At 39.4% G+C, this 17753-nt stretch overlaps 1 protein-coding gene across 5 annotated transcripts in view; it reads left to right on the plus strand.

The window, feature by feature from the left end:
• CenG1A (Centaurin gamma 1A) overlaps positions 1 to 16553 on the plus strand; it is a 271620-nt gene extending 255067 nt beyond the window's left edge. For 4 of the 5 annotated variants that reach the window (XM_028177295.2, XM_089729912.1, XM_089729913.1 and 1 more), the window contains 9 exons: positions 2729 to 3256; positions 3919 to 4084; positions 4626 to 4823; positions 6650 to 6816; positions 7924 to 8035; positions 8569 to 8686; positions 9158 to 9277; positions 9842 to 10064; positions 10567 to 16553. In XM_028177295.2, coding sequence (XP_028033096.2) covers positions 2729 to 3256; positions 3919 to 4084; positions 4626 to 4823; positions 6650 to 6816; positions 7924 to 8035; positions 8569 to 8686; positions 9158 to 9277; positions 9842 to 10064; positions 10567 to 10971 — 2037 coding nt within the window. In that variant the 3' untranslated portion in view covers positions 10972 to 16553. The remainder of the gene's footprint in view (positions 1 to 2728; positions 3257 to 3918; positions 4085 to 4625; positions 4824 to 6649; positions 6817 to 7923; positions 8036 to 8568; positions 8687 to 9157; positions 9278 to 9841; positions 10065 to 10566) is intronic. The other variant, XR_016323567.1, reaches the window with a different exon arrangement.
• Positions 16554 to 17753: the final 1200 nt, after the last annotated feature.

Below are 17753 nucleotides of genomic sequence, written 5' to 3' on the forward strand. Positions count from 1 at the left end.
TCTATATGTCGCAGGCAATTTGTATCATTCCGCCGTTTACAAACGGCGTCGTCATTATAAAAACGCTCGCCGTTATGTAAAATGCCGAAGGCAACATGTATATTGCCGTGTCACTTTATAATATGCCACAACATAGCATCGACAATTCAAACGCCGTTTTCATAATGCCGCGGCAAATTGAAATGCTTAGTTCAATTTTTTACCACGTGCGCCACTGTTGATCAAAATAATAACAACCGCGTCAAAAAATAACTGAAAACAGTGCAAATATATCGTGTGGAGAAGACATTTTAGGAAAGAATTCTGATTTTAAAGGTATATATTATAGTGAATTAAAAAAAAAATACAATTCTCAAATGGAAGCTGTAAAAAAGCCTTGGACAAATAGTAAGATTTTTGAAGTTATTCGGCACCTAAAAAATGCTAAGGTGGCCACAGAATCTAGTTCGCGGAGGACTCCTGCAGATTACTACTGGTCAAGACAATACGAGGTCCTGAGCATCAGTGAATTGGATTACCTTATTTTAAAAAGGGATAGCCCTGATAGTCCAACCGTTCGTGTAATACCGTTGAACGAATATTCCGATGTATTGTTAGAGATTAATAGAGGTTGCGGACATGGTGATCGAGACAAAATTCAGTATCAAACGAAGGATAGATTTATTAGTGTGAGAAAAGCGATTGATTTATTCGTATCGTTATGTCCTGTTTATGAATCCAAACGTAACATACCAAATAAAGGTATCGTAGTTAAACCGATTATATCTCGAGATTTTAATGAGCAGAGTAAAGACCATGAATACTTCAAACTTCAAAATATGGTTTTACTTACGACCTGTTTGTTTCATTTGAAAGTGTCATATTATCCTTAGAAGTTTTATTATTGTCATGAGTATATAAAGTGTGTAATTTAAATGTTGTTTTGTTACTTAAATTTTTTAACTAAGTACTTTAAGAGAACAAAGCACATAATTTAGTCTTACTTGAAATCTTCATTAGTACTTGATTACGGAAATAAAGTCTGATTATTATAAACTGCATTTTATTATGGTCACCCTAAAACTACAACCAATGTCGAAATTATAACTATTGAACGAGTTATCATTTTGCCTTCGGCATTTTACATAACGGCGAGCGTTTTTATAATGACGACGCCGTTTGTAAACGGCGGAATCATACAAATTGCCTGCGACATATTATATACGTGAAGCAAAAACTTTGTAGCCCTTTTTACGAAAATTGCGCGGACAGAGGAGTATGAAATTTTTCACACTTATAGAGAATATAGAGAAGAAGTGCACAATGCTAATATTTTTTTTAAATAATGCATAAAAGATACATTAAATCAATAAAGAAAACATGTGTGTACACACTACATACCATGTATTTTACGCACACACGCATGCATACTATTTAATTATTATCAAACTTTTATTCTTGACGTCTCTGGTCAAATTGAGAATAGACTAAATATTATTTGTCTTTAATAATATTTTTTTATAGAGTAAGCTTGGCGAAATTTGTGATTACAGAAGTATAAAATACAATCATAATAGTGTACAAACTTACAATTCCAATTAATTATAGTCGAATATCGACTACTGCGGGACCTCTAGTACTTTCAAAATAGTGAAGCGATATGCGTGAAAAACGAAAATAAAAAAATTTGGAGTCAGAGTAGTGTTCATTGGAGGCATCGATTTATTTATTTTCAATATGGGGTGTCGTTGTGACTGTGTCTGGTTCCTGTCATCGCCGCGAGAAATAGTGTACACACAAGTTTGCAAATCGAATCGGAAATATTCCTTAAAAATTAAACAAATGTCAGTGAAGTACTACTCGGTGACCACGAAAACTGTATTATCTAAGTAATTATTAAGTATTCGAACGTCAGAACTAATATAACGACAACAAAAAACGTGATTATACTGGTGGTAGGACGTCTTGTGAGTCCGCACGGGTAGGTACCACCACCCTGCCTATTTCTGCCGTGTAGTAGTAATGCGGTTCGGTTTGAAGGGTTGGGCAGCCGTTGTAACTATACTTGAGACCTTAGAACTTATATCTCAAGGTGGGTGGCGCATTTACGTTGTAGATGTCTATGGGTTGTCTTGTCTGTTTATCACGATAGGCACTATACGGCTTATGTCAATAAAACATTATACTCGTCATAATAACGGAAATATACTTCATAACTCCGAAACAAAACGTTAATTTATCTTCGACAATAACACTCGTAGTAGTTATCTACCATCATTGATGCACGTGGTCTCATTATTTCAATTAGATACAGTTGCGTTGATAAATTCAATTATTATACTGGAGCTTCGTCCTACATAGGGCCATCGTTTCAGTCGCCCCCATAGGAAATGGCCTACTTGCGATAAACTGGTTTTTATTCAGTTCAGCGCGCTCGAATAGGAAGGAAGCTGTCGCATTAAGTTAATTTTAATTGAAATTTAACGCAATTACCTACTTCGTTTTAGGTGATGTATTACTTTTTGTATTGGACTATTGTCTTCTTCAAATTCCTTTCGTGGTAGTCAAGAACGATTTGAAGTTGTCGTGGCCTAAAGGATAAGACGTCCGGTGCATTCGTATGTAGCGATGCACCGGTGTTCGAATCCCGCAGGCGGGTACCAATTTTTCTAATGAAATACGTACTTAACAAATGTTCACGATTGACTTAGCAATAAAATTCAACTGTAATTGTCGTTTTTGTTAATAGGATTCATTACCACGGGGCCATCACACGCTCTCCGCGTCATCTCATCACCTACATCGAGGTGCTTCTTCATTTGACGCCTCATCAAACAGCAGCGGCATCTCGTCCACGCACGTCGTCGAGATCCACAGCACCAACGGTTCCGATACGTCATCACGATGGGGCAACTCTCTCGGCAGCCACGGATCGTCTTCCGGCCTTGTTTCCATAGCAACGGAGAATAACAACGTTAAATACACAGCCAGGCATTGCTTGGACGATCTGCAGCCGCTGAAAGACCCCAAAGACCTGCCCACACCGTCTTCAACTCCCACAACCTCGAGGAAAACCAGGAGAAGATCGAATCTCTTCACGCCGTCGAAGAAGGGTGACGATAGATTGAAAAATGGAGAGCTAGGCTCAGGGAGGGCGATACCGTTGAAACAGGGATACTTGTACAAGAAAAGCAGTAAGGCTCTGAACAAAGAGTGGAAGAAAAAGTATGTGACTCTGTGTGATGATGGGAGATTGACCTACCATCCCAGCTTACACGTAAGTAGTTTGCTAATAAAGAAACAGCTAACTTTTCTGGTTGTGTTGGTAGCGTACGAAAAGAGGGTTTCCGGTTCACCTGGAGTTACAGTAACACATTTTTTACTGGTGGTAGGACCTCTTGTGAGTCCGCACAGGTACCACCGCCCTGTCTTTTACGCCCTGAAGCAGTAATGCGTTTCGGTTTGAAGGGTAGGGTAGCCGTTGTAACTATACTGAGATCTTAGAACTCATCTCAAGGTGGGTGGCGGCATTTACGTTGTAGATGTCCATGGGCTCCAGTAACCACTTAACAACAGGTGGGCTTTGAGCGCGTTCAACCATCTAAGCAATAAAAAAAAAATTCAAACCTATCCAGATGAGCAGATAGAGTAGTCTCTGATCTTAAGTTGTGAAGTCCATGGACACCTAAAGAAGATCTTTCCGCGTAGTTTCAGATATGCTGAAGTCGTAGCTTCAAATTTTTGTCAGTCCAAAATAGGGTCAAGGCATCTCGAAATTGCGAGTTAAGTGATGATAAGTAAAGTCTGTATTTGATGTTTTAAAACTTAGGAAACAGAAAATGAAAATGAAACCTTTTAATTTTCCCCACTAATAAAATTATACAAACCGAACACTAGTGATAGTTTGCATAAATCAATGAAATTGCCCATTAATTACAGGACTACATGGAAGATGTCAATGGAAAAGAGATATCCCTTCAGTATGTGACAGTGAAAGTACCAGGACAGAAGCCAAGAGGTTCCAAGTCCATCATAACCACAGTACCAGGATACAACGGATACAGCAGTCTGGATATACACGACAGCATCAGTGGACTCTCTCTTGGTGAGTGGTGGACAATACTGATCACAAATTACCAGTCATTGGTATAGAGGGTGTAGGTGTAAGCGTTAAGTTAACTCTAGCTTTTTTATTGGCCAAAAACATTCATAGATTATACAAAAAAGTACGGTCTGCAGAATAAATGGAAGATGAAGTTAATTTAGACGTCGTGGTCTAAATGTTAAGATGATGCATTCGTACATTGGTGTTGAAAGGTCCCAGGCAGGTACCAATTTTTGTAAGCGAATAGCAGGTACTTTTTTTATTGCTTAGATGGGTGGACGTGCTCACAGCCCACCTGGTGTTAAGTGGTTACTGGAGACCATAGACATCTACGACGTAAATGCGCCACCCACCTTGAGATATAAGTTCTAATATCTCAAGTCTAGTTACAACGGCTGCCCCGCCCTTCAAACCGAAACGCATTAATGCTTCACGGCAGAAATAGGCAGGGTGGTGGTACCTACCCGCGTGGACTCATAAAGGTCCTACCACTAGTAACGTAGAAGAAAGGGAAGTGCAAATTCTGCTAACAACGTCGCAGGGTATAAAGAAAAACGGGCCACAGACAAAGCGCTGATGTCGGCGTTTGAGACGATGAAGGAGCCAGCCTCGAGCCGGCAGTCGCTCGCCTCAGAGCCGGACGTGGGCTCCACCAACGGAGCCGACAAGGACACTCCGCATGTGAAGAAACGACACCGCCGAATGAAAAGCACCGGCCTCAAGAAGGACGGAGACGAAGGTACGTTCTGTCCTCTTTTTAAGCTATTGCGATGCGACCTTCTTGGATTCATTTAGACACAAGACCTTCACAAAGGCATAAGGCATATAACTGTCAACTTAATTTTTAAATTATTGCATAGTTTTTATCGCGGGCTTTGAGCGCGACGACCGAATCAAGAAATTCCGTAACTAAAATAAAACCTAATACTCCGCCTACCATGTAGCTCGCGTTCAACACATTCACACGTTGCGCTTGTGTAGTGTTTGTGAATAAGCGCGCGGCGTGATCATGAAAAGTCTGCCCATCTCTCTCTCGCGCGGTCTAGCTTATGAGTGGGAAGGGGACAGTTAACGTTTTGCTTTTGTTAATGTTTATAAATATAGCGTGGTCTTATTTTATTATTGTTTTAATATGCAATTATTATTGTCTAATTATAATTGCATAAGTTGATAAAAAATGCTATGCAATAGCTTTACCGCGGCAATCCCCGAGGGCCGCACGCGTTTTTTTTTTTAATCATTTTTTCATGTATAGCTACCTCCACAGTAATGTTTAATAAACGAACATTAAAATTGATAGTTTATTTATTTCTTTATTGCTCCAATAGGTGGACGAGCTGACGGCCCACCTAAGTGGTTACCGGAACCTATAGACATCTACATAACAATGAGAATTGAAGCTGTCTCAAAATGAGTGATGGTATTCGTATTGTGATTTCTATGAGTTCCCTAATAACTTAACATCAGATGGGCCGTGAACACAATATTTTCCCGTCAATGAAAAATTGGATTTTTTGTCGATCCTAAAAAGAAGGAAATTAAGATAGTCTTAAAGGGTTAGTCTACATTATGTATGTGTTAATATTTCATCCGATGAAAATATTTCATGTCGAATAATACATTACTTTTGTATTTAAATAAAAGTCTAGTTGCTTTAAAAGGTCCCGTGCGATTACAACAGCGTCGGCGGTTTTATAACTAGTATCAGTAATATATCATAATTGTTATTAATTGATCAATAAATTAGGTTTCACGAATGGTGGCACGCAACTGATTTTTTTAAACGACAAAGAAGGAAAACAAGAAATACAATAATTTTTCCTTCACTTGTCATAGATAATATTGTTTGTATTGATCGTTAAGATTTTGAATTGGTTTGGAGGAAATTAAAAGAAATTGCATTGAAGAAATTTCTGATATCCGACATCGATCAAAGTTCTTTGATTTTTATTTATTTATTCAGTACTAATAATACCATTTATATAAGTAATAATACCATTAAAGTATACCAGTAAAGTAATATTACCATTCAATCATTCATCATTCACTCACCCCAATTGTACACATTCATTCTTTAATTCAGTGATTTCAGTTTATATAAGTATCCAAAGTTCGTTATTTTTGTGCCTTTGTAATTCATCACAATCCAATCATTCATACAAGCATTCATCATTCGCTCATCAAAATTTTATACATTCATTCCTTATTTCAGTACTTTCAGTTAATTTACCCAATATTCGTTATTTTTGTGTGTTTTAAATAGTGCAGAAAATCCTAGGTAGAGAGACGTTCGCTCATTTTATTTATTTATTGCTTAGGTGGGTGGACGAGCCACGGCCCACCTGGTGTTAAGTGGTTACTGGAGCCCATAGACATCTACAACGTAAATGCGCCACCCACCTTGAGATATAAGTTCTAAGATCTCCGAATAGTTACAACGGCTACCCTAGCCTTCAGACCGAAACGCATTACTGCTTCACGGCAGAAATAGGCAGGGCGGTGGTACCTACCGGCGCGGACTCAAAGAGGTCCTACCACCAGTAAAATATTTCGTTTTTGTTGCAGAGGGGGAGTGCGGCACGTCGTGCGAGTTCACGATCGTGAGTCTGGACGGCAAGCGGTGGCGCTGGGAGGTGTGCGGCGCGGGGGGCGCGGGGGCCGCGGCCGCCGCCGAGCGGGACGCCTGGGTCGCCGCCGTCGAAGCGCAGATCCTCGCCTCCCTACAGGGCAGGGTACGGAACGTCTAATCTAAGCAGATCTGTTCATTCAAATACGTGACGTGGTTAAAAGTTTCAGGCATATTTAAAAAAAAAAACTGCGCTCATGCAACTTGTTGCACGTGAATGAAGCGAAACTTTTTTTTGGATGTGTAGTATTGTGGTTTCCTTCATTTTTCATCCTTAAATCAGTTGCTCTTGTAATAGGAAATGCAGTGTTTAATATATGCGACATTTTCAATATTTATATTATATATATTTTTTAAATTATAGATAGAAAAATAAATAAATATAATTTTTTTTTAAATACTTCATTAAAATATTGGGCGCTACTCGTTGCTAACGCTCGCGCTGACCTGTAACAGGTATACTACGCGCATGCGTTCGAGTGCCGCGCATTCACTCTCGCTCTGTCTCTTTCTATTCCATGGTAGCGGTAACGTTTAACGCAACCTTGTTGGAAGTCGCATTAGAAGTTTCACTTAAAAAAAAAACAATTTTCATGTTATGATTTTTATCGAGCGTCTTTAGGGTGAGCCGCGTGTCTGGCTTTAGTGTTTACTGTGGTAATCCCCCTTACCTCGCTCGGGTTCTGACCTCGGGAGCGGTCGGACGCTTGGATGAAAGTGTAGGGGAGTCGTTTAGTGGGTAGGGCTTTAAATACCATCTTTGAGCTTGCGGTTCGCTTCCAACATTTGCGGACCTTCGCGCGTACTTCGCGCGACATCTAGGTGCAAGCACTATGTAGGAGGGTTAGCCCTCGGCCGAGAAGAAAAAATAGAGATTTTTAACCAGTCATCGTTCTCGTCGAACCCGTCGCTTGTGACGAAGGGCTCGGCGAGTAAATTGACCCACAGACACAGCGCACTGAGTTTCTCGCCGGATCTTCTCAGTGTGTCGCGTTTCCGATCCGGTGGTAGATTCTGGGAAGCACGGCTCTTGCTAGGGCCAGTGTTAGCAACGTCGCCAGGTTCGAGCCCCGTGAGCTCACCTACTAGTTAAGGTTACGCTGAGTTAGCCTCTCAAGGCTTTTGCTGCAAGCATGCGTTCCGGCAGAGAGGAACTGTCGCTACGCTATGAAGGTAACTTTTCATGACCCGACATACCGGCTTGCCCCGACAGACGTCGCGCCAGCCGCTGCCCACGGGCGCCAACACCACGGGCGACGTGCGCGCCACGCGCTACGTGCGCCGCGTCGCCGGCAACCACCAGTGCTGCGACTGCGGCGCCCCAGGTCTGTCCCACCACCACCCACACTACACTCTGTACTGGGTGTTAGGAGACCGCCTCCGAAAACGAAGACAATCCGTCTGTCTTGTCGTACTAATGACACCTTTGATGATGCGACGGAAAAAATCGAAACTGATTTAAAAAAATAAATCATTTTTTTTAAACGTTTTATTACCATTATTTACGCTCATCATGTAAGTACAGCAAAAAAATATATTAGTTTACTTTAAAAAAAAACCAGTAATGTAATTCAAAATCAAAAACAGTTGAAGCCGCTTTCAGACTACGCCTTAATATAATAGGGCTATAATATAACAGAAAATAAATTTTATTTTTTAGTTGAATTTCAATTTCTTAATTTTTTTTTGGTTTTAATTTTTTTTTTTAAATATTGAATTGTCATCGGTCCTTAATAAGTATACCAAATTTCTAGTTAATCCGACTTTTTGAACGGGGTCAAAATCACGTTCAAAGATTCCGCTACATACATACATACGTCTGAAGCTAATAAAAGCGTATAAATAAAACTCGTTACAGATCCGGACTGGGCGAGTCTGAACCTCGGCGTGCTGATCTGCATAGAGTGCTCCGGGGTACACCGCAACCTCGGCTCCCACATATCGCGAGTGCGCTCGCTGGACTTGGACGAATGGCCGTAAGTGTACCTCCTAGGATTGTTTTAGACCTGCTGGGGGGTGGTAGGATAGGTGGTAGGACCTCTTGTGAGTTCGAACGGGTAGGTACCACCGCCCCGCCTATTTCGGCCGTGAAGCAGTAATGCGTTTCGGTTCGAAGGGTGGGGCAGCCGTTGTAACTATACTGAGACCTTAGAAGTTACATCTCAAGGTGGGTGACGCGTTTATGTTGTAGATGTCTATGAGCTCCAGTAATATTTACCCAGCTTATCCTTGAAATGCGTCTCTGAATAAATACATGAATCATCATCGGCCTATAGCAGTCCACTGCTGGACATATGCCTCTCCAATTGCTCGCCACTAAGCACGATCCTCGGCTTCTTTCATCCAACTCCTACCAGCCACCCTGCACAGATCATCACTCCATCGAGCCTGAGGGCGTCCTGCCCTGCTTTTGATTAATAAATAAATTGCGTCTCCTTTGTTCACAGGTTGAGTCACGTCAGCGTCATGGTGTCGATCGGTAACGCCTTAGCCAATTCAATATGGGAGGCCGACCTCCGGGGACACGTGAAACCGGTTGCGACTTCCTCCCGGGAAGAAAAAGAGCGGTGAGCCCATAGATAATACAAATAAATTAGTTTTAGATAAGCAACTCACGCACTGAACAAAAAAGTTTAGGGGCGTCGGCCACTAGATGGCTTCGCTTCGATTAGTTTCTCATTGCTCCTGTAGATGGCAGTAACAAATTACCTATCCTATATTTTATTTTTAATGAAGGATTTTGTAAATTTTCTCAAAACCACTAATTCATAAAATTTAATCAATTTGTACATGTTAATTTGTCAAATAAAGACTGGTATGATTTATTAATTTTTATTTTCTGTGTTTAGTTACACAATAATTAAATGCCTTAACTTTATTAACATATAAGTTTAGGGACATTCGCTACAAGATGTCGATAGTTTCCATACAAAAAAAAATTGGTCTTAAAGTATCGCAGTTTCAGGGCCCCGCGTGAGCCATTATAGTGTTATTAATGTAACTGTAATTGTCATACCCACCGGCAGCCGCAGTAGAGAGAATGAGATCTTAAAAAAAATTATTCAGGGCGCCTTTTAAAATGAAAGAATGAAATGCAGTCACACCAAAATTAACATATATTTTGCCGACAGATGGATCCGCCTGAAGTACGAGCGGCGGCAGTTCTACAGCGCGACGGAGGCGGCGGGCGGGCTGGAGGCGCTGCGCGGGGCGGGCGCGCGCGGCGCCGTGGGGCAGCTCGTGCGCCTGCTGGCCGCGCCCCCGCCCCGCGCGCCCGCCCCGCACGAGCGCGCGCTGGCGCTGCGGGCCGCCGTCGCCGCCGGGCACCTCGCCGCCGCGCAGCTGCTCATATGGGTACGGTTCTAGAACTCGGCGCGCCCTAACGGATAACACGTCCGGTGTATTCGTGTTGAGCGATGCACCGGTGTTCGAATCTCAAGCGGGTACCAATTTTTCTAATGAAATACGTACTTAGCAAATGTTCACGATCGACTTCCACGGTGAAGGAATAACTTCGTGTAATAAAAATGAAACCCGCAAAATTATACTTTGCGTAGCTACTGATGGTGGGGACCTCTTGTGAGTTTGCGCGGGTGGGTACCACCACCCTGCCTGTTTCTGCCGTGAAGCAGTAATGCGTTTCGGTGATAGGTGGTGCAGTCGTTGTAACTATACTCGAGACCTTAGAACTTATATCTCAAGGTGGATGGCGCATTTACGTTTTGGATGTCTATGGGTTCCAGTAGCTACTTAATACCAGGTGGGCTGTAAGCTCGTCCACCCATCTAAGCAATAAAAAAAAATGCACTCTTAACACGACGCACTAAGATCTATAAGGCTACAATTCGTATTACAGCACAACGGCAACCCTAATTTCCCGGACGCGGACGGGCACACGTGCGTGTTCTACGCGCGCGCGGCCGCCAACCACCTATCGGGCATCCCCACCCAGTACCCGCGGAACTTGCAGCTGACGTGCCCTCTGCACCCGACGCCGCCCTCCAACGCGTCCAGCTCCTCGTCCGCTTCGAGCTCCAAGAGCCTCAAGAGTCCAGAGCCGGAGTGCAACTGCATCATATTCGAACTCCTGAACGCCCAGAGCGCTAGCAACGCGCTGGTCGAGCTGCTGATCGGCCTCCAGAACAACCACTACACGAACGGCTACGATTCGAATCTAGTGTACGCCCACAACACGCTCGGCCGCCCGACCCTGAGCCAAAATCTCTCTTTGACCAACGGGAAGTGCGGGAGCATCGTCTAAACCAGCCTTTCCCAAAGTCGGCGATAACGCCCCCTTGTGGGCGCTGCAGGCCTAAAGGGGGGCGGTAAGACACCCAGAAAAAAATAGGGGCGTTGTGTAGAGGCTTGGGAGGCGATTTGTGATTTCATCTAGGAGGACTCTTAGACACCGAATGAGCTATAGTGGTTTTTAAGTAGGTTAAAAAAGGGGGCGCTAAAAAATAATTTATTCTCAAAGTGGGCAGTGGACAAAATAAGTTTGGGAATCCCTGGTCTAAACCGAACGCTCCGTGAACGTGATAAAGTCGAATTTGGCTTGTGATATTGAGGATTTTTTAAATTTACCGCTGCGAATTCGGACTTGTCGGCTTAAGTAATGAAATGTAAATTGGCTCGAAGTGGAATTTTGTGTCGTCGTTATTTGAGGATCACTGAACGCTTAATCGAAATTCCGAGTTGTTTCATATTGAAATTATTCTCAACATTAATAAAAAATCGACGTTATTCCTTTGAGTTAAGGTCCATTTGAATCACGGAGGTAAATATATAATACGGATACGTTTTAAATCATACGTTCTATAGTTTCCGTGCGCAGCCGTGTGCGATGATGTTGTCATATTGTATAAAGTTTAATTTGTAATTTTGATTATTCTATTTGTGACCGAAAAAATCGTTCTGGAACATTCGTTTTTAATATATTTTTAATTGAGTGACAAAACAGATCCGTGTCACTTCTATCGCGTTTGTGGCTCTGCGCTGTGAGCGTCTGGTTCTAGGGGCCGCAGGTTTGAGTCCGGACACCGGCTCGCTCTACTTTCAATCGTATTGCGTTGCAGTATTGCGGAAAATGTGGAACATGACTAAGACGTCTCTAAAAATGTTTTCTGGACTTTTTTATTTTTTAATTTTTAAATTCAAAGATGGAACAGTTACCCCGACCCCCACCTAATTTATATATATTTTTTAATAATTGTAAATAACTCTCTAATACTATTTTTACTAGACGAAAAAAGAAAAAAAAAACCTTTTAAATTTTATGACATAAAATTACAATTGAAACCTTTTTAGTAAAAATGTTTTTGAATTAAACAAAAAAAATTACGTTTCGTCAATTTAAAAGTTAATTAAAATTTTAAATATCCGTATACAAAATATATAAATGATTTTTTTTAAATATAAATTTATTCGTATTTTGTTTTTTTTATTAATTGATAGTTCAAATATTAATTAGTTCGGTAAATAGATATTTGTTAGTTACGAAATTAGTACTTAGAAAATTTTATAGTGAATTCACAATGACATGTTCTATAATGATACGTGGATTTTTTCAAATGAACACAATTAATTTTCTTATTATATGTACTTTTAATGCTTTTATTTATTTACAGAACAGTAATTTAGAAGTGACTATAAATTGTAAATTTGTAGTGAGAATATGTAATTCACGACTATATATTTTTACTTTTATTATACAAAAGTTTTTGGATATCTTGCAAAAATCATGGACATCCTATCGATTGAATGAATGATATTATGAGAAGTAGAAGTAAGGAGAACCATCTTCTATAGGAGACAAATTGAGAAAGTATCCACCCGTAAACAGAAGGTTATTGTAGGAAAGCTCCACCGAAATAGCGCTAGTGTAGAAAATGGAAATGATATGAATATAGCAAAACTTATTATTACTGGTGGTAGGACCTCTTGTGAGTCTGCGCGGATAGGCACCACCGCCCTGCCTATTTCTGCCGTGAAGCAGTAATGCGTTTCGGTTTGAAGGACGGGGCAGCCGTTGTAACTATACTGAGATCTTAAACTTATATCTCAAGGTGGATGGCGCATTTATGCCGTAGATGTCTATGGGCTCCAGTAACCATTTCACACGAGTGGGCTGTGAGCTCGTCCACCCATTTAAGCAATAAAAAAAAATTAACTCAGTGAAGTGTGCAGATTTGAAAAATTTAATAGTTTTCGTTGTAGTTAAAAAAATATGCAGTATTTATATTTATATAGGAAGTGTTTCTTTCCTTCTTAATTTAATTTCCCACTCTAATAGTTTAAGGTGCTGTTTTTAAAATCCTTCCACTTGCTACTGTGGCGCCATCTTAATTGGCTCCTTTTCAGCGGACACGTTTTAATACACTGAGATCGTGCTCCTTACTGAGACTTGGCGGGAACGCGAGGAGTGAAGTTCTGTGCTTTGTTTTATTTTTTCTATTTAGTGTTTCTTCAGGTTTAAATGTGTAATAATGGTGGTTTATTAACTGTTTAGTATCTGTTAAAGTGCACAAATGTGGGAAAATCAATCAAAGTCTCTGAACGTAACTTCTCGGGATCCACCAAAAAGTCCACTGAAAAAGTCTCAGTAAATGACCACCATTTTACTGAACGTAACATCTCGGGATCCACCAAAAAGTCCACTGAAAAAGTCTCAGTAAATGACCACCATTTTACTGAGATTATATTTCATCCCATATCATCTCATTTCATTTCTTTGTTCATTAAAATAAGACTTGACCTAATGGTCTTAGTTACCAGGTCATAAAATCCTTTAAAAAAAAGTGCTCTTTACTTCTACTCTCCATATCAATTATATTATTATATACTGCACGTCGAGATATCGACAAGCGAGTTTATTGCAAGATTTAAGAAGGGTGGCGATGGTATTGGCAGCAATCCGCGCGGACCGGTACCGTTGTCCGAAGCCAACGTGCGCTATTGTTTGAAGCTTGAGTGGTAGAGTGGCTTGAGACTTGAGAGGTAGGTGGCCGCATTCACGTTGACTAGGGACGAAACGATTATCATTTAACGATTACGATATCGATTTTATTTTTAATGAAATAGTCGATAAAAAAAATTAAGCATTATCGATAAAAAAGCGTAATGTAATTTTGATATAATTTTTTGTTTCGTATACAACATTTATCGATTTCAGGACCGCGATCTGGGAATGCTTAATTCGTTTCTTCGTCGTCTTCATCAATAAAAATGCAAGATTGTGTCATATTGATAAAACTGTGCGTGCTTATAAACGCAGTGCTCTAAAATATGTATCTTACTGTTTAGCCCAATATAAGTGCTGTTTTGTGGGTTTTTTTTTATAATATCGATGGGTGAAAAGATAGTTCGCTTAAGCGAAATTTTTGCTACATCACAGGAGAGCCATTTTAAGTTTAAAATTTGGAAAAAAAATCATCAAAATCAAAAAACTTCTTCAGCTCTTTGAATGAAGTTAACTTAATTGAAGTTCAATTAAAAACATCGAACGGTTGATGCTAATACCAAATAAAACACACGTTTAATTACAAAGATAAATGTTGCGGGTTAAGCGAAATGTTGCTTAAACCAATTAATATCACCCTCGATATATATTTTGATAATTATATACATAGAAGTGGTCGAATAAAACTAAAATATCCTTAATAGAAATTGGTTTTCGATAAAGACGAAGAAAACTAAATTACAAGCCTGCAGAATTATATTCTGCGTAATTGCTGGTTGGTTCTTTAAGGTCTTATGCGGTCAATCGTCATGCAAACGTATAATCTGTGACAGAAGTCGTCAATTAAAACCAAAATATCCTTAATAGAAATTGGTTTTCGATAAAGACGAAGAAAATTAAACTATGAACCAGCAGAATTATAATCTGCGTAATTACTGGTGGTTGGTTCTTTAAGGTCTTACGCGGTCAATCGTCATGCGAACGTATAATCTGTGGTAAGCTCGTAGATTTTTGGCTCCACGTGACGTCACTTGTAATGAATTTGCTCTCTGCGAAGTTTTGTAAAATTTATGTCCGAGTTTTGGAATGGCTTCTGATTTTGAAACAACACGACATTTTATGATTAGTTTGTTTTCTCTTTACGTTTTGAAAGATGTCGTATGGGAAGTCCAAAATTATAATCGAAAAAAAAAAAAACTTTTTAGAGTTATGTTGTTGGGAGTGGCAGATCTTACTTTTAATGTTAATCAAATTCTGTTGTTTATTTCGGTAAAGTTTTGTTTACGTAACGTTTTCCTCTTTTGTTTGTTTGAATAAAAACACAGATGAATTTTATTAGGTATACATAAATTATTAGTAGGTGCAAGATCTCAGCTCAATGTTATTTTGTAGGATAAAATTTTATAGGTTTTAATAATATGAAACTTAATTAGTGTTAAACTATTGTCGCTTTATCCTTGTTGCACGGGCGGAAATGCAATTTATTGGTTTAAAAATAATAATCAAAGTATATACGTTAATATAATAATATATAAACATTATTATTATTATTATTGTTCGATCTATAGTATCAAAGCAGAACTTTAGAAGTTTACAATAAAAGACATTCCATTGTTTCGGTTTTTATTTATTTATTTATATATATATATTTTAGCATCGTTCGCTCGATGTACGTGTGAGTAGTTGTTGTGATAAAGTCGTCCCCGCAATAAGCCAAATGTACTGAACCCTTCTGTGCCTACTTAGGTAGTTTTTGCTTCACGATAACCTATCGATAGTTCTAGATTTAGTACGTCTCACTCTCGAACTATTTAAAGGCTGTTTTTTGGAATACGTGTAATATATACGCGCATGTTAGAGAGCACGCGGTCATAGGAATTAGTATTTTGTTCGTCGTTCATTGCTGGTACTTCAATTGGTGTTTAATATCATCGAAATTAAGAAGCATAAGAATATTCGTAAAAGAGCCTTATAATAAATCTAATATTTTGGAGGTAATCTGTGTGACAATTTTAAGGTTAAAATCTTTAAATGATTGTTCTAATATTTCTAATATAGAGTTTGAAGTATCGAGAATTAGAAAGTTTGTTTTTTTCGGTGTTTTGTGATTTTGAAGCCGATTAACATTCGCACTGTTCGGTCAAAGCAAAACCATCTCAACCTTAGTAAGCATAAAATTGATTTTTCCACGTTAAAATATGATATTTTTTTGTCAATAATGCCAAATGAAGGGCCGGCATTATAAATTAATAACATATTTCATGATTACACGAACGAAATAGTTCAGTTTGTGTGTTATCAAAATAATTAAAACATTTCAAATTAGTATCGATTGTCAGTTGTTTGCATTTAAATAATCAAGGCGTTTTTTTACTGGATATTTCTATTCAAGGCAGCATTTGTAGTTTGACTGTTCAAACTATGTAACAGTACAATGAAGACGAAAATATTTTAGTTTCCAATGTACTCTGATATTATGATGATATCTGGGTTGATTATTCAAATGTCCCAATAAACATTAGTGTTCGTGTCTGTCTCTTTCTATGTTTCGCTCATCGAGACAAAAGACAGAGTCCGAGCTAATTTTGAAATGTTTCAATTGAAATCTTTCGTTTGTCGCTCAGCTCTTGACGAAGGCAGTTACAGTTGTTTGTTTTATTATTATTAACTTTTAATTAACGTTACCCCAGTATGCTTTTTGATTATTATTATTATGTTTTGTATATTTTGTTTGTGTACAGGCCAAAGAGCTTAAATAATCTATGTAAATATATGAGTCGCGTGTCAACGATGTTTAAATGCGTAATATTTTTTAGTATTTCGTTGTTGTAATCTTAAGATTTGTTGATGTTCTTGATCTTGCGAAAATAAACATGTAATACGGACATAGTTGGTTTTTACTTAAACACCTAATAGGCAATAGACGTTTGGGTGGGTTTCTCATAGCTGTGTGAGACTGGAATCGAAGGTAAACTGGTTTTACTGGTGGTAGGACCTATTGTGAGTACGCACGGGTAGGTACCACCACCCTGCCTATTTCGGCCGTGAAGCAGTAATGCGTTTCGGTTTGAAGGGCGGGGCAGCCGTTGTAACTATGTACTTGAGACCCTTAGATCTTATATCTCAAGGTAACTGACGCGTTTACGTTGTAGATGTCTATGGAATCCAGTAACCACCTAACACCAGGTGGACTGTAAGCTCGTCCACTCATCTAAGCAATAAAAAAAGGTTATTTTTTTTAATTTAAATGAGGGTGGGTATTTATCATTGAATGACAAACGTAAACAAGTCGCTGCTTACGGAAACGACTAACGCCAGCTGTACACGATCGTCGAGACACCACGAGACAGGCCGAGGAAGTTTGTGTAAATGGTATCCTCGTCTCGTCTCATGGCTGTCGTTCGCTCTCGGAAGCACGTCGATTTTTGCGTTCGAGTCAATGGCCTCGGGGAGTCTCGCGATGAAAACATTTTTTTTTTATTGGGTACCAATATGTGTTCAGCACAGAACATTACAGGTATCATTTTTATTTATTGCTTAAATGGGTGGATGAGCTCACAACCTACCTGGTGTTAAGTAGTTACTGGAGCCCATAGACATCCACAACGTAAATGCGCCACCCACCTTGAGATATAAGCTCTAAGGTCTCAAGTATAGTTATATATAGGCGACCCCCACCCTTCAAACCGAAACGCATTACTGCTTCACGGCAGAATATACATTGATTTCACACTTTCACACTAAATGCTAACACAATTACCGACTGCATGTATTGAAAAAAAAGCGGTTCATTATATATAAAAAAACAAAAAAAAAACTATATATAACATTACATGAAGATCTTACATTATTACATTTACTACCAAATAAGCTATTACTTAATTGAAAAAACTCATTGAGAAAGGTTGTAGACTTCTCGTCTAAAACTGTCAACAGTGCCAGCAAAAATGTCCAGAGAATACTTAAGAATACTACTACATTCGTTTAGTTGTCCGCCAACTGCGTCAGTTTCTTCTAGGTCCATCGCAACGAGCATCCGAAGTTCAATAAATACATCTGGTGTAGTGGTAAGTGACATGGTCACT

This window comes from Bombyx mandarina, chromosome 09, assembly GCF_030267445.1.
Source record: "Bombyx mandarina strain Sakado chromosome 09, ASM3026744v2".
NCBI lineage: Eukaryota > Metazoa > Arthropoda > Insecta > Lepidoptera > Bombycidae > Bombyx > Bombyx mandarina.